The sequence below is a fragment of the Cygnus atratus genome, chromosome Z (genome assembly GCF_013377495.2).
Source record: "Cygnus atratus isolate AKBS03 ecotype Queensland, Australia chromosome Z, CAtr_DNAZoo_HiC_assembly, whole genome shotgun sequence".
NCBI lineage: Eukaryota > Metazoa > Chordata > Aves > Anseriformes > Anatidae > Cygnus > Cygnus atratus.
This window is the reverse complement of record NC_066396.1, coordinates 82,887,518-82,914,686: the sequence shown is the minus strand read 5'-3', so window position 1 is coordinate 82,914,686 and position 27,169 is coordinate 82,887,518. Positions and strand designations below refer to the sequence as shown.

Here is a 27,169-nt window from a genome sequence, read left to right as displayed (position 1 = left end):
GAAGATGAGCATCTGTGCTGCCTGCACCAGTACATTTGCAGAGACAGAAAAGGTTTGTTTTGTCCAAAGCTGAAACAGAGGGCAGGCACTGAAATTTTCATAAAGCTGAGTAATGATTCCTCTGGAAGATGGGTGCAGCTGGGCCAGGGAGAGGTGCCATCCAGTGGGGAAGTGGGTGACACCAGGACCTCCTTTTATTTTCATAGCATCATCGAATGGCTCGGGTTGGAAGGGACCTTAAAGGTCATATAACTCCAACCCCCTGCCATAGGCAGGGGGGCCACACACTAGATCAGGTTTGCCAGGGCCCCCGCCAACTTGGCCTCGTACACCTCCAGGGATGGGGCATCCAGGTCCAAACCCTGCTCTCCCTGGTATCCAGCGCCCATGCATTCATTTGTAGTTTCAGTTCATTGTCATTGATGGAAACTGGCACTCCTCCCCCTTCCTGCCCACTATTTGTTCTTTTATTGACTATGCTGGGTGACCAATGCTCTGACTTTTATTAATTTTTCACTTAGCACATTCAACTGGACTGTTCCATTCTTGAGCTGGCTGGCAATAGTTGCCCTCTGTGTGTTCACAATCATCCTGTATTTCATTCCACTGAGATACATTGTCCTTGTCTGGGGTAAGTAAAGCCTTTTTTTAACTGTCTGTGCCACTTAGAAAAAAATGTTTTTAAGGGATGAATTATCTTGTCAGTACTTTTCTGTATTTATGATCATGAAGCTGCTCCATGATGGAAACAGACAGGTTAGTTAAAAATCACAACTGCGTAAAGATTTAGGCCCACCTGCAAAATGCATTTTTCTTGACTGGCATTCTAGACTTCATCATACTATAAACATGTAGCCATGAGGATTGTTCATATATCAAAGTGTAGCTTTGTCTAGATATTACTCTGATTTATTTTCACCACTTATACACAAACAGAGGCATTTCAAACTATATAGTGCATTTAGGACAGTATGCCTTTTTTACTGCAGTACTTTATCTTGTGAAAGTGTATGTAAACGTAGCAACAAGAAACCTGTTTAAAGGGTCACCTTTAGTCTGACAGAAAGGTGCATGTGCTATCTGGCCAGTTGATAATGAACAGAAACTGAGGGGCTGGGGCAGGGGACTCAGGTGAAGGGAGGGGCACTGTGATTGGGCCAAGCTCTCATTACTTGTCCTTATATTTATTCTTTATACTGATTTTAAACAGTACCATTACCTCGTCTGTTGTAAATAATGCTCTAAGTCTGCATTTGTTCATTTTTTGTACATCTTACATCACCAGCAGCTGTACCCTTACTCAGTCATGTAAACCTGTGAAGAGTTAAATCCTTTCTGAAGAAAATAATCATGCCTTTGTAAAAAAAAACAAACTTTTGAATATTCAGGACACAACATAAAATCATTGTACTGACTTTGAAGATTATGCTTATAATATATCAGTTAGAATTGTTACTATTCATACAGTCTTTACAAATCAGTGCATCAGAACATATAAAATTGAGAAGGATCGATAATGAAGATTTGAACAAAACAAAATACGGAACTGAAAGAAGCGAGTAAATGGGCTTAGTGTTAAGAATTGCCTCAGAATTTCATTAATTTCCCACAAACCCAACATCACTTGGGTGCAACCCAAACTCCTAGTTTATTCCCCAAATTGCATGGTTCCTTGCACAGACAAGATGGTAGGTCTTCTGTTTAAAGAACTTGGTCTATGTCCTTGTTCGGCAGTTTCTTGGACAGATCTTGTACACTCAATTTCATACATTCGCTTGATTTCATGCAAGAAATTAAGCTTAAAATACCTCTCCAAGACCCACAAAAGTATTAAGTCTGCATTGTTGTCTGAAAGGCTATACTGACACCTATCCCTGGCAATACCTTGGGAGGTACTACACTTACCCACAAATGTAAGTTCATGTCTCTGTCTCAGGTAAGGCAGAGCCTTGACTTCCAAACTTGAGTCCATGCCTCCCAAACCATGGATGAATAGCGTAATCACTGTTTTAGATGCACCTTGCCCTCTTTCCCTCTTTCTCTTTCATTTCCACCTCTCACAAGTTACCTAGTCATACAACTTCAAGAACCTTTGGCTCATTAGAGGTTACAGCTTCATGTTTTTCATATTCATTTCAGTTTAGGCAACTTCTTGTTCAGCATATGTGTGGAGATACCTTCATTAGGTACCTATTTCCCTTGCATCATGATGGGAGACGGGAGAGGTACTGCATAGCTGTTGTTCCAGAACCCAGACCTCCTTGGGGATGTAATGCGTTAGTGCAGAGCCATGTCATGCTGCATGAAGGGAGCCGCTCTCCTTTCAAAAAGGTCTCATTCCAAACAAATGCCTGTTTTCTCCATTATTTTGTGTTTCTAGCCTCCCCTGTGTATATATGTTTCTTCATCCCATGCGTATATCCTGCACTTAAAAGGAACGATTGCTGTGGTTTGACTTTCCACAGGGAACTGGGCCACTCTGTGGTGGCATCTGCCCATTTCATTCTTTGGGGAGGTGTGTGTTTTCTTTTGTTTTGTTCTTTTAATGAAAATTCCTCCATACTGTGGCTGGGCTTATGTATAGTTGTCTTTCTTCTGTGCATCCACAGGGGCTGCCCGTTTTGGCCTGCCCTGGTGAGAAATCCTCAGTTCTTTGCCTCCTGTCTCTGTTTCTCCCTTGGCAGACGGTTGGTCCTCGAACTTGTGCTGCATTAGCTACAATGGAGCAGGAACCACCTCTGCGCTCTAATCCCATTCATAGCAGTGCACGGTCCTGGCAGCTGCTACAGCTGTTTATATGAGAGAATATAAAGAAAATAACTTCAAACTGAAAAATTTCAAGCTTTTAGAAAAGATCTAATCCCCTTGTTGTATTTTACTTCTCCTGTAGCATCCTGGCTCATCTGTTCTGCTCTTCACTTTTCTCAAGCCCTGACTGTGATTTATTCATGCATTTGCTTTCACAGGGAGGCTGGCTCTTTTCAGTATGAGTAACAAGTGATAAGGCAAGGCCAAACCAAGTCCAGAATTCACCAGTGGGTGGTCTAGTGGCCACGTGCAATAGACAGTGGGGTAGACCTCGGACTTCTCAGTAGTTTGCTGATGGAAAGGATCTTCTTCAACAAACGTCTCTGAATCCCACATATTATTTAACAATACTTATTGTTTAATCTAGTGATAAAAGGATTTTGGTGATCTCCTGTCTTCACCAAATTGCTGAGAATTCATTCAGTGGGCGCCCCTGGCTGTTACCAAGCCTGCTGCTAGTGCGCCGTGTCCTGAAGTTTAATGTCCTTGCTAAAGCTTTCTGAAAGGCCTAGGCACCAAAGACTTCTTGGAAGATAAACGGGATTATCTTATCTCTGATAGCTTTCATAAATTACACAGAGCAGTACATTTTCAAATGCTGTCCCAGCTTTCTGCTGCTCAAATGAGAATCTGTGCAGTTTGTACCATTCCTGGCCATGATTTAGGTGTGTGATCCGAGAGCCCACACACAAGATTCTTACATGAAAAGTGCATGAATACGAGCTGGTATGCCATGGTATGTAAACAAGTTTAAGTTAAAAGCCTGCTTTTAGCTTAGTTTGGGGAGGATTTTCTTGGTGCTTTTGAACGCTAATTGTCAATCGGCACTGTAAGGCTATGAGGTCTGGAAGAACCATTGTGTCCATTGGATGTGCCGTTGGATCATCTCTATCTGTCATTTGCAGACAGAGGCTTGTGAAATCTCTTCCTTAAGCCTTCACATGATGAACTGCTTCCCACCTGATTCACCATCCATAGTATTAGAAAGTTATTCCTTGCATCTAGCCTGAGTCTTCTATCCTGGTAGTAAGCCCTCTGTTACTTGTCCTATCACCACAGAGACAGGGTACACATTATTCCTCTCATTCTTCCATCTTCCGCGTAATAACCATGGTTTCTGTTGTAAGGGGAGTTCTCAGTCAAATTTGTTTTAAAGACAGTATTAGAGGAATTAAGTATGTCACTTTACCTTGAATCACAGGGAACCACAACAGCAGATAATGGCTTTTAGAGCTTTATGGTTCATGCATTAATTAGTTAATGCTACTGTCAGACTTTGAAATTGATCCCAAGATCTTTCTCAGTACTTTGTCATTAAATATATACGCTGTTTTTAAAAAATGGTGAAAGTAACATTTGAATGCTCACTTTTGCAGGCATCAATAAATTTACGAAGAAGCTTCGAAGTCCATATGCAATTGATAACAACGAGCTGCTTGACTTCCTGTCCAGAGTTCCTTCAGATGTGCAAGTGGTGTGTATATTTTTAGGTGTTCATACAGTTGTTAATTTAATATATGGCATCATCATTTTCTGTTTATTTTTTTTTATTTATTTTTTTTTAAACTGATTGTTTTGATTTGACCTTCACTTTCTTTGGCACAAAAAATAAATTGAAACTCAAGCTGGGGATAGTCCGTGAACCTTAAGGAGTCTGTGGTACTTTGTCCAGTGAGGAGTTAATTACTACCTCAGTTATACTTAATGGGAAATCAATAAAAAGACAAGTATCTGGGAGATGGTAGTAGGTGCTAGAGCTTGTGTTAAGCAGCCTCCAGGCTGTGTAATGTGAATCTCATTGGGATGAGGCACTGCAAGTTTTTTTTTGTTGGAAATGTTGCTCCCTGAGGCCACTAGGAAATGCAGAGAGGCAAAAGAAGGGTCAAATGTTGGAGGAGTGGCACATGGGCAGAGTCACCAGCAGGCAGCTTTGCTCAGTGTCCCAAGTACTTCACAGCCTGTTTTTTCTAAAGTGAAAATTTTTGGCTACAATTCAACCGTGACCATAAAATTCTTTAAAAGTGAGCTAGTTATGAATTATAAGCTTTTATAGTGCAGTACACAACCCCTTGTGAAGGTGCAAGCATTAGGATATGTTGGGCACATAAATCATCTCCAGTATCATGAAGATTATATGCTTTCCATATTTCTAGGTAACAATTTCAGTTCAGAGCTGGCTTGAATGGGAGGTACATGTGCACATGTCCAATCTGAATCTGGCCCCCTCTGTGGTAGGCCTTTGAAAATAAGTATGTTTTTAGGAAAAAGACTGCAAAGAATATTCATCCAAAACATTAAAGGTGATACTCTTTATTTTCTGTTACATCTCACAGGGGTAAAAAAAAAAAAAGAAGGTAACCTTCTTAAAGATTACGTCAGTACAGTGTTTTATCTCCTGGCAGGATTTTCCTAATGGTATTTTTTCTTCTTACTTTAGGTCTGTCATTCTGTTGTTGATTCACAGCTGTAGAAGCCATATAGATTGCAGGGGGATAGTTTTCATTTTTCTGTTTTCTTTTGCCTTGAAAAAAACAAACAAACAACAAAAAAAACCAGAAATCTTTCTTGCTTGCTTTTTCTTGCTGGTGGCCACCTGACCAGTTTCTGAACATTGTGTTTAAACAGGTGCAATATCATGAACTGAAACAAGATCCCAGTCACAGCCCAAGCAAGAGGAAGAAAAACAATCCTGGCTAGCCAGCTTCATGTATCGAAGAAACTAGCATCTGCTGGGGGAAGATAAAAGGAGAAGCCTACACCCTAAGCAGCATTTCCTTTCTCTAAGCTTTTTATTTATTTTGCCTTTTTATCTAATGGGGAGAATTTGTAAATACTGTATAAAGGCGTTTCTCACTGAATATATACTTAGCACTGTAAAGACACATTTGATGAAGGTTTCGAGTAGGGCTTTTGCTGATTGAAAGGCTTGTTAGAAATAGTGTAACACGTTAAAGAAATCAAAGTAGAATGGTAAATACGCACTGCTACTCAATGGTCAGAGATATCTCAAATATTCAAATCATGACGATTAAATCTACAAAAGGTGTAAATTTAAATCTGACTCAAAAATTCTGTAAAATTTTATTTGTGAACCTTAATATTTTTATCCAGTAAGTCACCATTACAATTTTCTATGTTTTATACATCTCAGCAGAAATACAATGTAGTGAAACCTACTGCACTTAAGTTTTAGCAAATTTTTTGAACTCTAGACTGTGGTGTTAACTCCTGGTGCAACGTATTCCTGTGCAGTAGGGCTGCTTGTAAGTTAAAGAGAAACACCAAATGCAGATGTCTTTCTGGAGCTCCCAAAAGAACTTCCTGCCATTTTTATCATTCCATTATAAGACCTGAAAATCTCTGTCTCTCTCAAAATACTGCCAGGTTTGTAATTGATTGCCTGATTTTTTTATATGTACCAGTGATCTTCATTTGTACTACATAGTTTAGTGAATTAGGTCCATAGTTCTGCTGTAATGGAAATACTATCAAACTAACTCCATATCGCTTTGGGTGTCATGCTATGAACGCCTTTTGTGCACATAACTATTTTAATAGAGAAATCTTGCAGAAAATGTTTTTGCTTTCAAATCACAAGGTCATACTTATATGCTTTATGATATAACACATTACCTGTTACCAATGTGAAATGTAGTGTAGAGGAGAAAATGCAGTTGTGGTTAAACTGATATACCAGTTTTATCTCCTTAGCTAATAATGTAGTCAGTTCTTCTGATAACAACTGTGCCCTACTGCATGGAAACTGCATTATTTTATAAATTGAACAAAACTTAGAGTAGGAAGGTTTACATTTCAGAGGTTTTAGTGGCCACTTCATAACGAGTGCTTGGGGATATATTCTGATACCTGCTTGTAGACTTTCACGCTCAGGTCCCCACGTAATGAGCAGAGAATTCATTCCTAGGGGACTACCTGTGCACAGCTCTTAGCCGTAGCTCCCAGTGACTTTAAAGGGGATTTTTGCCCAGGTGAGAGCTGCAGAACTCCATCCTCGAGAGGAGTTCTTCCTGTTGTTCTCTGTGGGTTACCTCTCATTGGTTGCAATTGCTGATAAAGTTATATTGCACTACTCTAACAATACTTTTTGAAAAGACTATTTAGAAATACTTTGCAAGCAAATGTATATATATTTCTCTAAAGAATTCTACATTAGCTGCATTGCTCATGAAAGATCATTCTGACTTTGTTTATTTTACAGAAATGTTGATGGCCAGTTTCTGATATAATAGTTATTTTGATCTTGTTATTTGTATGTTTGAAAGAATGCCACTCAAGTAACTGTTCTGTAGAAAGTCTTAGGCCTAAATATGCTCTTGTTACATCATGATTTTTAATGAATTATTTTGCGAAGCTTACTTAACCACCTTTTCGTTATATGTTGCCCAAAGAGCAGCATACTATTGATGAAGAAAGATTCACTGATGAGCCTTTTTTGTTAAAAAACTAAACAAAGAAGCAAAAAAAAATTTCTGCTTGACAAAGTGAGAATATTTGGTGCCAGTTGTCACTTCTGCAAAGTTCTTTGATACATTGCAAGCCTTGTATTTTCTTGATATTACCCTTCATTCTGTGTGCAATCTCCTGTTGTGTTTTTTTTGTTTTGTTTTGTTTTTTTTGTTTAGTTTACTCTGTACTCAATTTCAAGTGTCCTCTTTGGTGGTAATGTCTTGACTTATACACAATTACTGCATTAAACACAGTTTTAAGCATCTCTGTACTAATAGTAGGAAGCATCTTTTTTTGAAGTCCTACAGTATCATTTTCCGTGATTGGCATGAAGGACAAGTGAATGAAAGCACTGTATTTCTTTGCGCAGGATTTCAGTGTTTTAAGCTCAAAAATATGCAAGTGCAGGGGCAGGGGAAGGAGGCCATAAGTTTGTTGAAACTGGTTAAGCTTCTGTTAATGCCTCAACCTTTTAAAGCTGATCTCACTGGAAATGCAATGCACAGAAGTAGGACTGACTCAGAACACACTTTCATTAACTGAGGTTTCTCCTTGCCAAAATAGAACATTATAAAACTATGTTTTAAAATAATTTAATTTGTCTGAGCCCCTTTTCAATATTTAAGCTAATCTCTGTGGGAGAGGCCTCTTCAGAGATTTGATCCTGCCTTATACTGTAAATATTTCAATGTATCTTCAATTTCCAGTTTGTCTCTAAAGTCAACTTCTAACCTTGTGTGGTAACCTTCTAACTTATAACCCTCTAATTTGTCTGGTATTATTCCTAAATAACTTGTCCGTGTGTAAACAATCAGGATTGAACAATGTCTTTCATTATCTTGAAATTCTTTCTGCTCTAGGGAGAGAAAGTTTAACAGCTTCATTTGGGTCCACACTTCAAGCAGGTGTCAGAACACTTGGTGTCCACTGGAGACTATTTGTCTGAGGTTCTAGTTCCATTTCTGCTGCTACCTCAGAGTACAGTTGGAAGATGCAATTAAAACAATAGTGGGACACTGAGAAATTCATTAAGAAGGCCACATATATGCTAATGTGTGCTTTAGCATCAAGAGGAAGAGCCGTTGGACCTGACGGCAATGCGCTAACGTATTTCATTCCAGGGTAGCCCAGGAGTACGAAGCAAGAAAAGAAAAGAAAAATTTATTCTCTAGTCAGCATTAGACCACGTACCAGCGGCTCAAAGCGTGTTGAGACATTTGCAGCTCGCTCCCCAGCAGCAAGAGATCCCTACCTGCAGGAGAAGGGCGCGTTCCACCTACACCTCCTTTCCATGTTCAGCTGCAGGAGTTGTGCTGGCAGCCAGACGCAGGCTTCTTTACATTTCTGAGCCTGCTTCTCTTTTGAGGACAAACTTTTTCCTCCCAACAGGGCTAATTTCCAGATTGCTGTGCAGCTGCTTCTATTAAAGCTGCTAATCTCCCACCCCCACCTAAATTGCAAATTTTCAGTAACTACCTCTTCCTTTGGAATTTTTCTGAAATCTCGCAGAGGTGAACAACCAAAGATTTTTAAGACATACACAGTTGCAATTATAGGTGTTTTTCAGTGTGAAGCACTGGATTTCCATTGCTTTGTGCCTAATTAGAGTACAGCATAAAAGGAATGTATCTTCTGACACTTAAAGGAGAAATTCAAGTACTCCCAAATAAAATGCAATCTTTAGATGTCAACTGAGAAAAAGTGAAGGCTTTAAAAGAACAAACTACTCTCCACTCGGTCACTTGCACCTCGTTGAAAGCATCATGCAATTGGCTGATCAGTGGAGAGGGAAGCAGAAGGACTGAGGGTGAGGATGATGTGCATTTAGGCCCAGAGTCATTCATAAAGGGCTAACCTCCAGGTGGTGCTCTCCCTCTGCTCTTGGTGGGAAAAGAAAAGATCCTTCCCTTCCTACCAGAAAAGTAATTCATCTGCCCTAAACAGCCTTTATCTCTCCATATTTCTCCACATTTAAAATATGGTGAACTGCTTCAGTTGGCTAGGCTTAGTCTTTGTTGCAAATACTACATCTCATCCCTTGACAGCAGCCTCTCTCTCAGGGAAGAAAAGAAAAAAAAAAAAGAAAAAAAAAAGTTGTAACACAGCTGCTGCCAGCCATAGAAGATGTGAACAAGTGTAGGTCAGGTCATCTGACTGGGGGGTTAGATACTTTTTGCTGCAACAGGCATTAGAAGGTTTTCACCCCTTTCGTGTCAAAGTAATCAATCAAGAGAAGGCATGTTTCTCACAAACTAAAAATTTTAGATCTTAATTAAATTAAAAATCTATGAGCTATCACTGTGAAGAAAAAAAAAAGGAAAAGAAAAGAAAAGAAAAAAGGAAAGGAAAGGAAAGGAAAGGAAAGGAAAGGAAAGGAAAGGATTAAGGATGAAGGGAAGGGAAGGGAAAAATCTTAACTATCCACTTAACTATCCATTGCACAGGAAACATTGTACTTCCGGAGCATAATTTCTTTTTTTCTTAGCAAGAATTTTATGCTCAAGGAATGCCAGATTTAGCCATGGAACAGGACAATTTCCAATTCTATTGAATCTTGAGAGTCCAACTCAAATTACTGAGAGTTTGAAATTGACTTTTTTTTTTTTTACTAAGGGGGACCAAAAAATACATGCAGCCATGTTTTTTCTTCTCATCAGTCTCAGTGCTGAATTAAATTTAAATGTCAAAAGCTTTTTTTTTATGCTTCAGATTGCACAATATAAAAGCCTGAAATCCTTAGCTATGATTCATACAATAATAAAGAATTTTTTCATTTTAATATAATCAAAGGTAACACTCAAAATGGCTTTTCTTGCTCAGCTTTTGATTAAATTACAGTAGGTGATTAAAGGAAAAGCCACAATGTTGATCATTGATATCTTTTTGATTAAAGAGTGAAGATTAATATTTTCTGGAGTCATTTAATAAGTTGATATTGCCTGACCTTCTGTACCCTGACATAAAGACACATTCCTACAAAGTTTACTTTGCATAATTGTTCATTATTACACATGATCTTTTTTAGGAATGTCAAAAAAAAAAAAAAGCCTTTTAGAGCCACAACTGATGCAGTAAGATCCCCAGTCAAAAGTAGCAAAGAAAGTGCAGACACATTGCATGATTATGCAAAAACATGATCAAATTAATAGGGAGTGATAAGCATGGAGCAGCTGCGAGGAAGAGAACAAGAGCTGGAATTCAGCATCATCCCCTCTTCAGCTACTGCGTCATCACAATTGCCGCAAGTATCGGGACTTTGAAAAGAAAATGAAAATATCAAATAAATGCCGTATGGCATCATTGCTAGATACTACTGGAAGAGGGGAGGAGAGCCATTTAACTAACCTGCAGCATGGGCACCGCTGCCAGCTGGAGACTTCCAGCCGTCGCACCTGATGCTGGCCCCACTGCGGTCTGCACTGCCGAGCCCCTGCCACTGAATGAGGCACTGGGAAATCCCTTCAAGGGATCTCTGGTTCCAGTTCTGCTCCTACCACGTTGTATTACTGACCTCGTTAATTAATGGCTTGGTGCACTGGACGTTCCTCTCATTTGCATGTTTCCACCCCCTAAGCCAGCCTGCTCAGTGTGCATCTGTGCTTGAGTTATGACACAAAGGAAGATTTTTCTCTGCCTCCTGAACAAATACGGTAACAAAAGCAAAAAATATTCTCCTTTCCCCCAGGATGGACACGTAACAAGCTCGACAAGCAGTCACACTCGAAGCGGGAGGAGCCGTTGCTCACAGGCACAAGATAATGGCTTGATCAGAAGTAATGGGCCTAGAGACTAAAGCAATTCCTTCTCTCAGCTACATTTCTGTTCTTCCAGCTGAGGCCCTGTACAGGCATGTATTGAAGGAGGGGAAGAAGTAGGGATGGCCCTGGATTATTAAAAGCATTACTGGTAAACTAAATGGCTAGGAAGTATAACTTTAATTGTTGCAGATTTCTTTAAAGACTGGGATTCATTTAAAGGATGGAACTCTACCTGCAATATGTGTGTAAATATAAGTGCCTCACTTAGAAGAAAGTTCAATGACAGGAATTTGCTGTGGCAGTATACAAATCTGGAAAGAATGGGAGACATCTTGGGAAAGAGCTGGGAGAAGAATTATGGTGGAACCAGCCTTCCTGCTGTCCTTCCCTTCACAACACAGCCACGGCATTCCCCCTGGCACCCTTAAGAGCCCCACATCCCAAAGCTGTGGTTACATCCACACCTTCCTTTCCAGCTACCACATGGCTTTTAGTCTCTTCTTAAGGTCAGATGTTGCTGCCTGCATGCTGTGGAGTTGGTCCCATGCCTGCTGGTGCCAAGGCCCACTCCTTCCCGTCTTCCTAGAGACCCTGGCCAACAGAGTCTGGACAGCCAAGCTCAAGGCTACTGCACCTTACCTCTTCTGCTTGATTTCCTGGCACTTCTGATAGTACCCGTTACACCTTACTGGGGACTGCCACTCTCTGCCATGTCATGTTCTCCTGCTGCTTCTCCTCATTTTGCTTTTTGTTCTTGGTAGGCTTCTCCTTTCTTTTCCCACCCAGAAATTCTCTTTGTCTTATTCATCCTCTTATAGGCCTAATTCCTAGGCAATATGTTCACAAAACTTCACCTCCCTCTTCTTGGTACCCTGCATCCAGACTCTGTCCGCTCCCCACACCACATCAGAGTTAGGCCCGGCCTTCAGGTTGGCTGTGAGCTGTTTGGAGTCTGTGGGCTGGTGGTCACAGGTTGGTCTTTTCAGAGCACTTAGACCTCTCTGAAATGCAAAAGCAATTAAAGTCAGTGGTGCTGTTGACTGTGACATGTGGCAGATCCTGGGTGGAAACTCAACAGGAACAAGGTCCTGCCTGTACGGCACGAGAGCTGAAGGACAGGGGACTTAGGAGGATCAGGCCACACACTCTTCTCACAGTGACCCCGCTGTCTGTAGCAGGATTTTTTGTTTCAATGCTCCAATCTAGCCTCTTCTTCCTGCTGCTCAGTGTGTTTTTACTGTTGTGGTGGGCGTCAGTGGGTTGTGAAATGTTTTGAAATTGTTTCCTATGAAAGTCAGTCTGGAAATGAAGAATATGAGATAAGAAAATCCACATTTAAAGGAAGCAAATCTCCTCTGGGAGTTGCATAACCATTCTATATTATATATATTTGTATATATATGCATCTTACTGTCTACTACTTGATTCTGAAATGTCTGAGTTTACAGTCTTGCTCCATTCCAGTTAGATTTGTACCTCTGTATGACTTCAAAATCAAATCACAATGGGCATTTGACTTTGGAAAATAAATTGACAGAAACCCTGTAGTTTGTGAAGAGTTGTGTTTAAAGTAGGTAACTGCAGCAAAGTATGGGTTGGAAGAAGATGCTTTAAGGAATTCTTAATGGTGGAGAACTAGTTTTCATTGTGCACTTTGCTGTTCTCAGTTAAGTCCGGAGGTTTACGATTAAATACAGTCCTATGATTTTTACAGCTTGGCCTCTTTCTCTGCAGCACAATGCAGAAGCTGCACTTTGACCAGACACTCTGCAGAACAAACAGTGGCATTTTAAAAAGAAATGAATTTTTGAAGTAGTTGACACTTACACTTGATGCCAGAACTGTCAAATGCCAGGAAGTTTAAAGCCAGGGCTTCTGTTTACCTTTTGATTTAAGTTGTGACAAAGCAAAGGGAGAGGTGAAGAGAGGATCTGGAGTCACGCCGTGAGTTTGCACCAGCCTGTCACTGGTAAGAAATTGGGCTCACATATTATTGAGGATACAGAGAGCTGGGAGCTTGATGTGTGCAGTCTCTAGAGCTGCAGATGCTTGGCACAGCTGACAGTAGCTGAGATTAGAAGATCAGGGTTATAACAAAGGAGCCATTAGGTGCACACTTACCTTTCTGTGAAGGGGCTTATATAATGTCTGCCCTGCTGCCCTGTCTCCAGCTGGTGCATTAGCTCATTGTTTTTGTGAGCGCTAATTTAAATGACCTACTTTAAAAATGAAAATGGCAACAGTGCCCAGGAGGGACAAACTCTCAGCCCTAATTCTGAATTTCGTGTGTTTTCTCCTTCTCAGCCTAAATATTAAACCCTCTTTTTGCTTTCAGTACGCAGTTGGGGAAATGTGACAGACACCACTGTAGCTATTTGACAAGTTCCTAGCTTTTAGAAATACCAGTTCCTACGCTGATATTTTGTTTTCATTCATTTGCACACACCCCTACAGAGCGCACATTCAGCTCAGTGCTGAACAGTACAGATTCCCCTGGCATTGTGCACCCATGTAACAGGGAAAGTCCATGCATTCTCTCACCGAGTAACTAAATTCTGTGGTGAAAAATATATGCAAATTCTCATATTATTTCCAAATAATGTGCTTTAAAAATCATTTCTCATTCCTACAGTCAGTATTGAAAAACATTTGACAATTTGTCTTTTAATTTCAGCCCTGTTCACCCTTCTACCACAGATAGACATTTAGCCATGGAATGAAGAGCTAGAGACATCAAGTGTGTGTGGACTTCATATAATATACACTGTTGTTAAATGAGGGGAAAAAATAAAATAAAAAACGCAAATCAGTTTGTTAAGCAATGGAATGAAGCTAAACTGAAGGTGGGCAGGTAGGAGTGCTCTTGGCACTCCTGGCTGGAACTTTAAATAGGAATCTGAGTAACGTGGATTTAGCAGGTGACAGCACCGCTAAAGGCCTTGCAAAACTTCTGTAGACAGCATATGAGGTGTTCAGAAACAAGTGTCTTTTGAACGGTGGAAGGAGAAGGCTTAAAAACCTGCAAGGTTCAGGTTCAGAGCAGATCTGAAAGTATCCTCGCGCTGAGCCCCACATCCAACATCCTAACACGGGGTCATGCAGAAGAGCAGGTGGCATCTTCCAGACGTTCCGCCTGTCACAAGGAACATGGATGGGAAAGGCAGTCGAACATGACAGCACTTCAGAAATGAAGACCAATCCTCCATATGGATGGATGAAATTCTTAAAATTTCTCACAAACTGTAAAGGCTTTTTCTGGGCCATCTTTCCAGTCAATAAAAATCCGACTGCCCTAGCAGAGGCAGGAAGCAGCTGCCCAGTGGGATGTTCGCTAAGGCCCTGAAAGCTTTGCAAAAGTTGGTGTAGAGAAGATGTCCTCTACGTGCAGCATGCAAAGGCCAGCGGCTGTCAGGCTGCCGGAGGGCAGCTGCAGAGGTTTGGAGCTGTGCTGATGACAACCGTAGCTTGGATAACTTGAAGCAGACCCTGTGTGCAACTCCTTGGCTTGGCTGTAGTGGGCATTGCACTTCCCAAGCTGGAGAGGCCTCAGTGGCCTCAAATGCACACTGTACACTTCCTAGCAGTATGATGTGGCCAACGTGAGGCTATCCAGATGGGAGAGGAGACGTGGCTAACTACAGCAATGACCCTCTGTCAGCTTGCTGCAGAAATTGGTCCAGGGCCACTGGTGTGGGAGACAGCAGGGGCAGGAGATAGCCTGCAGCCTCGAGGGTGATGCTTCTGGAGGGCAACAGGAAGAGATCTAACTAAAACCGGTAAATTGTTGTTTGCTTTTCACATGGATATTGCAGAGACATTGGTCTCGTCTTCATGTGCACCCCTGCAGGAGAAAAGAGAACAAATGTTTCATCCCCTTGAGAAGGTGCTCTGGCTTGTAGAGGCTTCTGGGAGAGTGTACAGTTTTGAAAGATATGTGTAATACTCATTCTGCTTTCTGAAACGAATCTTCCACATAGGCATCCACTTTGGGGAAATACATGGAAACCAGGGATAATTCCATCTCTCTAACTCTGAGTAAGCAGACAGGATTAAAGTGTGCAGCGACCTCATACATCCCACTTGGCTGCCAGGAGGAACGCATCAGTTCTTCATGCCAGCTGCAGACAGTTCCCTTTTGGTTTCCCTTGTGGCTTCATTCCAATCTGGAGGAACCTTGCTCTCCCTGTGCTGCTATACAGAAACCTGGAGAGACCTGAGAGTTTTTCCTTGGATCTGGCATCTGCTAGAAACCCAATGTGTTCATATTCATCTGGTGTTTTCCAGATCTGCACAGGCTAAGGAAAACACAAAAACTGTATTTCAGTTTATAAAAGGGAAACCTTTGAAATGGCACCCCTTTTGCCTGTTTGTAGCCTGTCTTGCAAAGCAGCAGTTTTCATTTTTTCACCTTCGGCAGGCTGGGACAGCATCCTCCAGGAGCCCAGCAGCCTGACATTGGACTGATGGCTAGCACTCCGTATAGACAAATGAGATGGTAATACCATATCAAATAAAATGTGTCATAAACCTGGTATAAATGTGGCGCAACATGCATTTGAAAGGATTTTTCTGGATTTATCACAAAAAAAAAAATTAAAAATCAAAACAACCAAACATTTATTTAATCATGTTGGTGAAGTCGCTATAAATATAGCTACGCTAGAGCCTTTGATAGCTGTACCCGTTGTTTAATCTTATCAGTTTCCTCCCTGATTTTTTTTGTGTGGAGTTTGCAAAGGCCCATCAGGGAACAACTAATTCTTCATGTTCTATGAACACTCCTGAAGTCAGAAGGGGTTGATAGAGAAGATATGTTATCATCAGTCCACATGGTATCCATATGAAGTTCAATCTTCAGTAGTTCAAGAGCCATTACAGATAGCATGTCCCCCACACAGAGAGGGTGTGCTTTGAAAAGCTAAAAGTGATGCTTGGATGACCACCTCAAACTGCCAGATCGTATTTGTTCTCAGAGCAGAATTTCAACAGACATGCACGTATTGGGGTAGATAGCACAACATCCTCTAAAGAAAATAAGAGAGGGAGCATTAATGAGAAATATGCCAAGTTTTAAGACTAAATTGGCAAGTGAGGTAAACAAAAATCAGCAAGATAAGCTATTTAGTCTGCAGTTTTATGATTATTCTTTTTAAATACAGATCTCCTTAGATTAGTTTGTTTTTTTATTTTTCAAATTAGCTATGCCTTCCCTGAATTATCAAAAGCACCATTGGTTACAAATGATTTGGTGTATGGATAATTATATTAAGAGCCACTACTTCTTATTTTAAAGTACAAGAGCAAAGTGATTTAGGTGTACTGGCAGCTAAACAAGAATGAGGCCTTCTTTACATGAGTCTGATGAAAAATGGTGACATTTAGCAAATGTATACAGGCTCATTTAGGTAAGACAAGAATTAGATTAATCAGACTTCAGCTGTGTGCAAGTGACAAGCCACAATGGGCAAACTTCCCTGTGTCAGCACTCTCAACAATTTCTATAAGCTGACTGTTTGGTCTTCCACTGTTTTATTTTCACTTCTCCTATGTTCAAGATTAATGACAATTTTCCAGCTTAAATAAGATAGCTCTCCTGAAAGATTAATGAAACCTGTATTGAAAGAATACTTTCTTAACCGGACCTGAGTTTTGCACTGCTTCTACTTCTTTCTCTTTCCTTGCCTTGTGCCAGCAGCCTCTAGTAATACCTGGTGTTGTTAGCAACCAATAAATAGTCTGATTTACCTTATAGTGTATATTATCATCAGAGTTGGGCAGGTAGAGGTATTTTTTTTTAAATTTCTGATTATTTTTTGCTGAAATCGGAACATGCTCTCCAACACCTGGTTCACAGATGCCTGTGCAGAAAGTGTTACTGAAGCTCTGCAGCTTTGCCATTTCATCTGTTCTGCACAAGGCTCCCTGCCCATCTGCAGGACAAATTCTGTTAAATAGTCCTTAGCTTATCCCCCTCCTTTTTTTTTTTTTTTTTCAATAACATTTTTTTTTCTGCATTTCTAGAAAAATATGCTACCTAAAATATGCTACAAGTTTCTCTTGATATCCTGACTTAAAATAACTCAGACAAACCAGAGTCTGTATTTTTTTCAAACAGATCTTTACATTTTGTTGATAAATCAGGTACATTTGCAATATCTTCATCTAAATATGACAGCAGAGATGAATATTTGGCAAAGTGTAATTTTTAGATCATTTTCCTAAAGAAGCATCATTTCATATACTGGTAAATATGATAAATTTATGAACTTGTAGGGATCTTTATATATTACATTTTGATGATTAATACAGTATAGAATTATTTGTGTTTAACAGATTAAAAAATCAGTTATCTATCTGACAAATTTTGAACAGTATTCAGTGGGGAATAATAACTGAAGTTTTTCATGGTGTTCCTCTGGGGTTGGCACTTAGACTGGTATATTATTTCACCAATGGAGTAAATACACAGTCATTCATATTTACATCTGCATGTGGCACAAGACATGAAGAAATGCCTACTCACACAGATTGATCTGTTCAGTCACTAAATTGGATTCCCTGTTGAAAAAAAAAAGTCTTACTGCAGCCAGCTCAAGCTGAATGTGGGGCCGCACGACGAAAGCCATGCCTTCCCGACACTAAAATGCAGATGACTCTGGCTTTACCAGGCACTCTTGACCACAAGGGAGCATGGCGTGATGCCCAGCATGGTCCTTGAATGTGCTAGCACAAGGCAGAGGGCTGATATTAACACTGCACGGGGCATTTGTGGAACTGCCCCTTATGAATGCAGGGACTGAGCAACTCAGGTGGTGCAGGAAAGAGCTTCAGAACTGTCCAGAGTTAGGTATTTTAAAGAAAGGAGCCCTGGCACTGAGCTTTCAATAACACCTTCCAATAACAAACTTTCAATAGTTATCGAAGCCCCAGCTATACTTAAACTGTGTGAGCTAAGCCTTGCTCATAAAACAACAAAACAACAGCAAAAGTCCGAGCCAGTGCTTAGTATGCTGCCTTTAGTAATTTATTTGCTAAACGGTACCATTCCGAAATCAATAAACACCCAGGAAAAGTGTCTTTACAGGTACCAACAGGCTGCACACAGATTGTTGTGCTTCATGTCCAGCAATGGCAGTGTTGTGAAACAAAGGATACGTGTCAGAGAAAATACACAACTGAAGTTTGGCTTCATGTAACTTCTTTTTGGCCGCTTTTTAGGCTTGAGCATCAACTTTGCATCCCATTACAACTCCTGCCTGCACATCACAGTGTGCTTTACCTTCTCTTTTCCTCCTACCAAGTATTGTGCTGCCACCGACCACTGTTTGCTCATCAGGGCAGCACTTGGTGCATGTACGTGTAAAAGTGACATTTTCCAACGGCATGCTGAAGGTGGAGAAAACTGAAGAACTTGCTAAAGGCCTGGGTTGGTTCAGGATGAAGATGTAAGCACTTGTGAAGTGCTTTGGCTTGTGAAACATGGGCACGCAGAGAAGATGGGAAGCGGGACATGTTGGCTGGTGTTGTTTGTTCTTGTAACTAAACTGGGAAGTGGGAAATACCCTGCATACCAATCAGGATTTTAAAAAGCAGAAATATCCTACATACCTACATTTGCTAAATTCTGGATGTTTCATTTTGTAATGTTAATAATCATTGAGAACATTTCTACAATATGTTGGAGAGAGGACTCAAACTAGTTCAAATAGGAAAGAAGGACTTATAAATGACAGATGTGTTTTTTTATTTTTTATTTTTCCCAACTACACGACATAATAGCAAATAACTGTACAGAATAACTTGGATTAAGCAGAGAATCCCTCTATCAGACCAAAACAAAGCTTTTCTTGCTTTCATTTCTGTCATTAATGTACTATAATAGGAATAGGTATGAGTATTGTGAAACATTTGCTTTTTCAGATCCATCAGAATTCTTTTCCCGTGGTTTTCTGAGTCACAATTATTTTAAGTTCCCGATTACCTACCGAATTCATAATTAAAGAAAACTTTAATATTGCTGACATATTTTGCATTCCTTACAAAGTAATTGCATAGCATTTCTTTCATCACGCCCTGCAACAGGGAATACTGAAGTTTGTTGTTAGTTCATCTTACACAAACAAAGGCTTTTTGGGTGTTGCTTTTTTACTTTTACTGGAGAAAAATCAAAAGGGCACAAACAGAAACAAATCCAATATGAGCTGACCCTTTATTCTATTAGGGTAGGCTGTTCTGCATGTATATATGAAAATAATAATCAGTCATTAATAAACACTGAACATTTGTAATGAAGATCTGGTTCCAAGACCAAACCAGTCTGAGCATCTTCAGTAGATTAATTGCTGTGAGATCATATATCTCAGCTGCAGAAAGGCTAAATGGAAGTTTTAATGTGCTGCAAGCCAGCTGCATCAATGTAACTTATTCCCTCTAGTCAAGCAACATCAATTTCAGAAGCAGCTATTATCCACACCCTTTCTTTTAAGGTTCCTTTTTTTAATATTATAAATTGCTACTACAGAAGAATTGGAAACGTTGCTAATTAGTACCTTCCTTTTGAAGGCTAAGATTTTGAATTATTCTTGATCTTTTACTGAATCCATTAGAAAAAAAAAAAAAAAAGAAAGAAAAAAGGATCAGTTGTCCTCATTCTAAGGCAGCATTTCCTTCTCTTCCCTGGAAAGGGGAAGAGAGAAACCTCCTTTGGAAGCGTATCTTCTCAGGCCTAGTCTTAAACCATTTTGTTACTCAATCTCTACCAAGATGCATGTCAAGAAGAATGGTCATTCCTATATAAATGTGCAGAAAGAGTTCTCCAAAATATGCATCTCTTTGAGATCCCCAACCTCAAGCAGCACAATTATACAGTTCAGCTGCTGCAGGAGCTTTGATACCTTTAAAGAACAGCACAGGATTTTCTCTTTTTCTTAATTAATTAAAAGGACCATCTGATAGAATATGTAGCACGCAATCCCAAATTAGGTTAGAGGATTAGTTTAGAGGATTTATCATGTGTAGTTCGCATGTATTCATAGAATGGAGAACAAAATTCTCATATTAAATGGGCTGTAATTTTTAAGGAGATCCATGCTTAGTGTCAGAATCTGATGCCCAGTACATACTTAAACTGCCTTGTCTAATCCTTAGTAAATTCCCCTGCCAACATAGCTAGATTTGTACCACTACTTCCACCAGCATCTTTAGTGGAGGGAATCCCAGGCATGTTACCAAGACCATATTATGCATTATCAGCGTACTGGATTTATCAAACCCCTGCGAACCAGCCTGAGTTAGCGCAGAGCCAGTGATACCAAAAGTTACGCTGAAGGTGCATTTGGCCTTCCACAGCACCACTGGCCTGGGAAGCAGAAGGATGTCCTGATGGTTTTACAGCTCCAGTCAGTGATACCAACTGGAGTCCTGTATAAAGCCTGAGTACCTCAGCCAGTCTCCTTGGCGTAGTCACTGCACAAACTAATATGACCATGAGTACCATGGTGCATCTTTGTGTGACATTTTCTAACAAACTAGCAAAAACTCGGGAAATGACAGTATACCAATTCTGAAATCAGAAGGTATACCTACCTTACGTTCTTAATTTTGCAAGATGTAATTTCCAAAATGTAATTTCAATTTTTACAAGACAAAGATAAGCAAGATAAAAATGGAGAGAATAAATTTCTTTTTCCCTATGTTCTTCTTTACTGACAGGTAGAATATCAGTTTTATTAAAAGACAAGAAAATACGTAGGTACACACTTTTAAAAAGGAAAAACTGTTTGTTGCAGTATCCAACTCACTTTAACAGCAGAGGCTCTACCTTTGGAAACCAAAGTGAGCTATGGCATGAGACTGCTGATAAAGATTACCAGGCCAGAAAAAGCAAAGTTTTACTTAGTGCAAATGATACAGCACCTTCCTGAGGTGGTCACAGGCATCCAGAGCTGTCTGACAACTAGAAGGCAATGCTAGATAAATTTTGCCTGAAAAAAAATGCACTGAATGAATACATCTGATTTCCAGGTTCGACTAGAGGAAAGTATTGATGTCATGGGTGATAAAAACATGTAGGGCTGTGAAATTTGTACTTCTTAGTTGCCAGAAAAACTGTTAGCCAACTATCAATGGCCAGCCATCAAGATTTAACTAATAGTAACTGGTTTTGGAAGCTACCAGTTAAAAGGATTTAAGTAAAGAGCAGATTTGCCTCTACCATAGTTTCCAGAGTTGCTAATAAAGCCTTCATCTGTTCTCCTGGAAAAAGAAATATGTTTGTAGATATCTCTTGAAGAAACTGTGGTAGCTTTTTTAAAGTTTCTAGCTCTCTAAAGTACATATCTACTAACCAATCTGCAGAAAATGTACTTTGCATCTTATAGTAATCATGAGCCCTTACTGGAAGTCTGCTTGAACAAGCTACCTCTCTGAGAGTTGAAGTAAAGGGTGAAAACAGATTATAAACTGAACAAAAATTTAGCAGCATCTTGTTAAATAAAATCAACCACAGTTCTCTTTGCTGACTGCTGTAATCTTGTTCAGTGCGTTCATAGAATCTTTCAATTTTCTCTTCTGGATGAACAATGTTCAAAAGTTCTTGTTTTACTGGTAGGGACTGAACATAATCCAGTGGCAATTTTCCATTGGAGTCCCTCTGCTGTAGAAGGACTGGTCCTGCAAGAAAAATACAAACATTAATAATATTGGCATGTTCCAGCTGGCAGCTGAGCAAGATTTTTTTTTTTTGCCAGAAACTAGGAGTCTGTTTAAACTCATTTTTATTATGTTGGTACAACTGATGAGCTAGACATTTGCAACCAGAGAAGGGCAACGAAGCTGGTGAGGGGTCTGGAGAACAAGTCTTACGAGGAGAGGCTGAGGGAGCTGGGATTGTTCAGCCTAGAGAAGAGGAGGCTCAGGGGCAACCTTATCGCACTCTACAGGTAACTTAAAGGAGGCTGTACTGAGGTGGTGGTTGGTCTATTCTCCCACGGGCCTGGTGGCAGGACGAGGGGGAATGGACTAAAGTTGCGCCAGGGGAGGTTTAGGTTGGATGTTAGGAAGAACTTCTTTACTGAAAGGGTTGTTAGGCATTGGAATGGGCTGCCCAGGGAAGTGGTTGAGTCACCATCCCTGGAGGTCTTTAAAAGACATTTAGATGTTGAACTTAGTGATATGGTTTAGTGGAGGACTTGTTAGTGTTAGGTCAGAGGTTGGACTAGATGATCTTGGAGGTCTCTTCCAACCTAGATGATTCTGTGATTCTGAAAACAATTGAGAACATGCAGAGAGAACATTTGTAACAGTTTTGCTATGTTGAAAGTGAAGGATTATTATACAGAAATGTGAAAGAAATTCAAATGTACCTTACCCTAAAATTTCAAGTAGCAATATATGTAATATGTAAAAAATTAGTGTTATTACCGATGTACAATTTCACTAAGAAATTTACAGGCTGGGTTATTTACTGAAACTGTCTCAAAATTAAAGGCAATTTATTATGACGGTCTTTATTTTACCTTTTTGGATGGTGTGACTAACCTTGTCCTAAGCTATGCATCAAGATAAACTACTGAGGTAGGAATCCTAGTCTTCCTCAAATGAGCTAGAAAATATAGTCTTAGCAGATCGCTGCAAAAAACAATTAGTATAATAATTGGATTTAAAGTAATTAAGTGGGACATGGTTTTCTTATTCAGAGAATAAGAAAATAATATTTCTTTTCATACTACATTCTTTCAATATTTCCTGTTTATTAGTACAATGGAGCTATTAATATTTAAACAGTTTACAGATGTCCTGATAAGTTTAAGAAAGGCAACACTAGTAAGAAAAAAATGAAGAAGGATGAAACACTACAGGTGGTGTTTTTCAAAGGTGAGAACAACATAAATCTTCACTTGTAAATTTGGGTTACTATGCAAAAGAAATGATGCAATTTCATAACTTTAGTATGTTTTCAGAAATATATTTTAATTACAAAAGATTACTCATTGCATGACTTTACCATTATTAGAGCTTCTAACTTCCCTGTGATTGAAGCTATATTGTTTTACTCCCTCACTGACTACGTAAAATAATTAAGTTCTGCAAGCTGAGGACCTTTTTGCAGAAAGGGAAGAAGTTATTGCAGAGCTGTACTCTAAGTTATTGAGCAGAGTAAATCCAGACTGAATGGGTAACACATTTTCTACCATAGTCTTGTCAGCTACTTGACAGGCCAAAACCCGGAGTGTGACAAAGGCAAAGATAAGGGCACATGCAGCCTTATAGTTGCCAGAAAACTTTGATGAATGCAAGTGCAAGTAGAGCTCTTCCCGTAGGACAACAGGATCATCCACTACCTATTCTTCACAACAGCCGAGGAAAAATGCACATCTATCAGTGCAATGCCATTTCCAATTGAGGAGCTGGGCTTACTACATTATTGGCTATTGCATCACTTAGACCGATGGAGGTGAGCCCAGGTATTGGCTTGGCATGTCAGATGTGTGGTTCAGTAGATATATAAAACACCTGGGAGCCCAAGAACTGAAGCTCAGCAAACACAGAGAGGTGAAACTGCAAAGGAATGAATGTATAGATCATGAGCTGGTGCTTGTACAACAGACAGAGACAGCCTTTAGGGGGCAGGAGAAGACTGTAAATACACAGGGTCTTATGCCAAGAACGAAGTAAAATTTTTGTTTCTCTAGCTTGATTAAGTAATAGGCCATCTAAATACAGTGCATTCTTTTACCTTAAGGCTACAAGCAGAATGATTTTTATTGAAAAAATCTGGACTCAGCATATAACACAGAGATTAAATTGACACTGTAGGTCAAGAGTAAGGTTATCGCAAATACCCATTTTAGTAAATAAATTAAAAGAAAGAAGAGTTGATATCCAGGATCATTCTTTGCTGTTGTTTTGTTTTAAAAAGCATGTTAAGTTAATTATGTTGATACGGGGTATTTCAACACAAGATACAAGTTCCCTGTCACTTAAAAAACATATTGTTCAAAACATTTATCATGTGTCTGCCTAAGGGGCAATGTATCTTTTTTTAGAAACTAAGGCGCCCCTCCCACTATTATCCCTAAACAGCAGTTATCACAATTACAATATAGATTCCTTTCTTAAACTAATTACCAAGCTAATTGTGTTCTTCAAAGACCATCACATTAATTTTCATAAATGCTGAACAAATTTAAATTGAAATACATGATTATATAGAGATTTACTGATCTATTTTCGCATTACAGTAAAAATAGATCAAAACAAAAGAAAACCCTTAGCTTTACTTGGTGAATAGGTAATCTTTATCTTTGTTAATTAGTTTGGAGGATATAGTTACAATGCATATGGTGTAAAATGCAGAATAAAAACATTATCATATTGGAAACAAAAGTGAAAATCCTGGCTAATTTCATATTCAGCTGATCAAGATAAGTGTGAGAACAGTAATATTTTTATTGTGACCAAAACAGCTTGGCTTAAAAATGTTTTGAAGTAAATATTTTATAATAAAATTTTATTTTATGCAACCATTAATAAAAGCACCACAAACTTCATATGGACTCAGAACAGGATAATTTCCCTAAACCAGTTTAGCACATATATGCACTCACCCCCATGCTGAAGTAGCAGCTTGCCAATTTCTACGTGTCCATTTGACAGTGCATCATGCAAAGGAGTCACCCCGTCCACTTGACTGAGCAGGTCTACCTCTGGACAACGTTGCAAAATTTCATGGACACACACTGTGCTGCCATGGTTACAGGCTTCATGCAAAGGCGTCCAGCCAGCATAGTCTGAATTATAAATCAAGGGAAGTTTTAAAACAGCAGAAGTAGTACTAAAATGCTAATAATGTAATTCATTAGACAGCAAAACAGTTGACTTTTTAGCATTCATTATGGTGACAGTGGCAACTTGTGATTTCAAAATAAGAACTTCTATTGAAAAACATCTGATAAAAAAATCGCATTTTTAAAAATTGATACAAAATGTGATGTTAAAGCACATTTCATTTAAAATAACCTTTCAGCAATGTTTGCTATGAAGTCCTGATTTTGTTAGTTAGAATAGTAAAGGCAGTTTTCATAGCATAAATATAAACTTCATTACCAAAAGGATGTTTAACAGTTCCTTATCTGGCTTAATTTCTTAGTTCTGTAGAGAAAATGAATAACTTACCTTTAACATTAATGTCTATTCCAGGGGAAGAGAGAAGCTGAATCAATCTCTCCACTTTGTTTCTTATGCAAGCTTCATGCAGGGCTGTCTCTCCTACCATAAAAAATTAATAGATTACACTAGACTAGGCAAGATAGCAACTAAAGAAAATAATCAAAGTGCCTGGAACTAGGAGACCTGGCTATATGCCAGAAAATTCAATAATGAGTAAGATTTTCCTTTATCCTGTTTAACCATCTTTTAAGAAAATTCAAAAAAAAAAAACCCACAGCGCTTCTGTTCCACCAGAGATCCAGCAATGAAATTGTATTGCAAATGGTTTAACACAGGAATTATCTCCCCCCAGTTCAAGGTTTAAAGCTTCAATCACACTATAAAAGCACCAAGTGATCACAGAACACCAAAAATACTGGGTTTTGAAGCAATAAAACTTTAGAGTGCAGTTGCCCTCCCTTAAATTTATTCATGAACCTACGTTAAAATGTATGGTTCTTTTTACACAGCATTTATAGCTTAATTCAAATGAATGTTTCTGGCTAAGCACGAGTGCCTCTACACACTCAAGTATAATTCAGAACTTCAAATCCGTTAACAGATGGTTTGCTGTTTCTCAATAGGCTGTCTGACTTGGCTACAGTAGCAAGGGAAGGGGGAAAAGAGGGAGAAATAAATGAAGGGGTCCTAATAATAATAGTAATAGTAATAATAATAATAATAATAATAATAATAATAACAAAAAAGAAAATCCTCTGAAAAAAAAATACCAAGCCTTGGTATCATGTAAAACTGAAGTGTGAAAAATTGAACAGCAAGCAACTGAGAACTGCTGCTTATATGTAAAGACACCATTAGTCTCTGCATGATAAAAACTTCAGACCCATTCTGAACACTGTTTTGCTTTCAAGTAAATGATTAGGTTTGAACAAGAGCCAGAGAAAAATCTTGATGCCAGGTGAAAGATGATGCAACAAACATCTTAGAAATGAAGAATATCTCTGGCTAAATCTCTTCAGCGTTTGCGATAAGATTAACATAGCGTATTTTGTTATATTAATACCTTCACTATGTAAATCTGTCAGCTCCATACTCATTCTTTCAACAGTAGATACTACTTACAATTTTGGCAGGGAAAGAATAGAAAAAAAAAGCATTTTTTCCTGTAGTCCTTCAGCTCACTTTTCTTTGTAGAAGTCAGCATGTAATAATTCACATCAATTTTACTTGCAAAAGCAATAAAGAGAAAGTGAACCAATTTTAAAAATGCATGGTCTGGCTCTGTTACTGAAGCTCTCTTAAATCCCAAAAGAGGGTGAGTTTTTTTTTTCTTTGTCCTTCAGTGTTTGTGATACAATTCTGATTATAATTTTTTGAACAATCCTAGGTTCTATTTGCTAGTTTTTCCTAAGCCTTCCCTTGGGTGTCATGATTAATAGTTGTGTTTTAAGTGATATAGGTAAATTTCTGATGATGAAGATAATAAAAAGTAGTTCCAGTGAGTAATTCTGTTGAGGTAAAGCCTCATGTAAAGTACAATTTATTGCATTTGTGTAATACGTAGGAACTGAATGAATTACTGCAGTGCTGTTTTATTCCTTAGGTACTTGGGTTCCAGTATAGCTAAGACAAAAGCCAAATGCCTTTCATAGTCTGGGCTGAATGCCTGGAAGAAAACAGTCCATATGCTTAACACAGCTATGTAACATAGCATACTCCTCAGTCTTTGTTCACAAAATGTCTAGGACTGAAAGAGATGAAGACTGAATTATACTTTCAAATCAGAAGACGTTGATCCTACCAAGCACAGGTTGAGGTGGATTAGCAAAGTAAGGCGGGCAAGCCTGGAATGAGCTCACACAAGCTGTACACTGTATTTAATATCTGGGAGGGGGAGGGGAATGAAGAAGGCAGCTTTATTCCACCATATATACAATTCCTCCTCTCAAACAGACATTGAAAAAAAG

General features: G+C 39.2%; 2 protein-coding genes across 3 annotated transcripts in view; one reads left to right on the top strand and one right to left on the bottom strand.

Moving 5' to 3' along the window:
* The window catches only part of MCTP1 (multiple C2 and transmembrane domain containing 1), a 191,593-nt gene extending 185,273 nt beyond the window's left edge, over positions 1-6,320 (top strand). Inside the window, 3 exon segments of the mRNA XM_050716521.1 lie at positions 522-631; positions 4,185-4,282; positions 5,434-6,320. Of these exon segments, the coding sequence (XP_050572478.1) occupies positions 522-631; positions 4,185-4,282; positions 5,434-5,505 (280 nt within the window). The 3' untranslated portion in view covers positions 5,506-6,320.
* Positions 6,321-18,769: 12,449 nt separating this feature from the next.
* The window catches only part of SLF1 (SMC5-SMC6 complex localization factor 1), a 41,657-nt gene continuing 33,257 nt past the window's right edge, over positions 18,770-27,169 (bottom strand). For both annotated transcript variants that reach the window (XM_035568049.2, XM_035568050.2), the window contains 3 exons: positions 25,209-25,301; positions 24,641-24,823; positions 18,770-21,704 (listed from right to left, as the gene is read on the bottom strand). In XM_035568049.2, the coding sequence (XP_035423942.1) occupies positions 21,220-21,704; positions 24,641-24,823; positions 25,209-25,301 (761 nt within the window). In that variant the 3' untranslated portion in view covers positions 18,770-21,219. The remainder of the gene's footprint in view (positions 21,705-24,640; positions 24,824-25,208; positions 25,302-27,169) is intronic.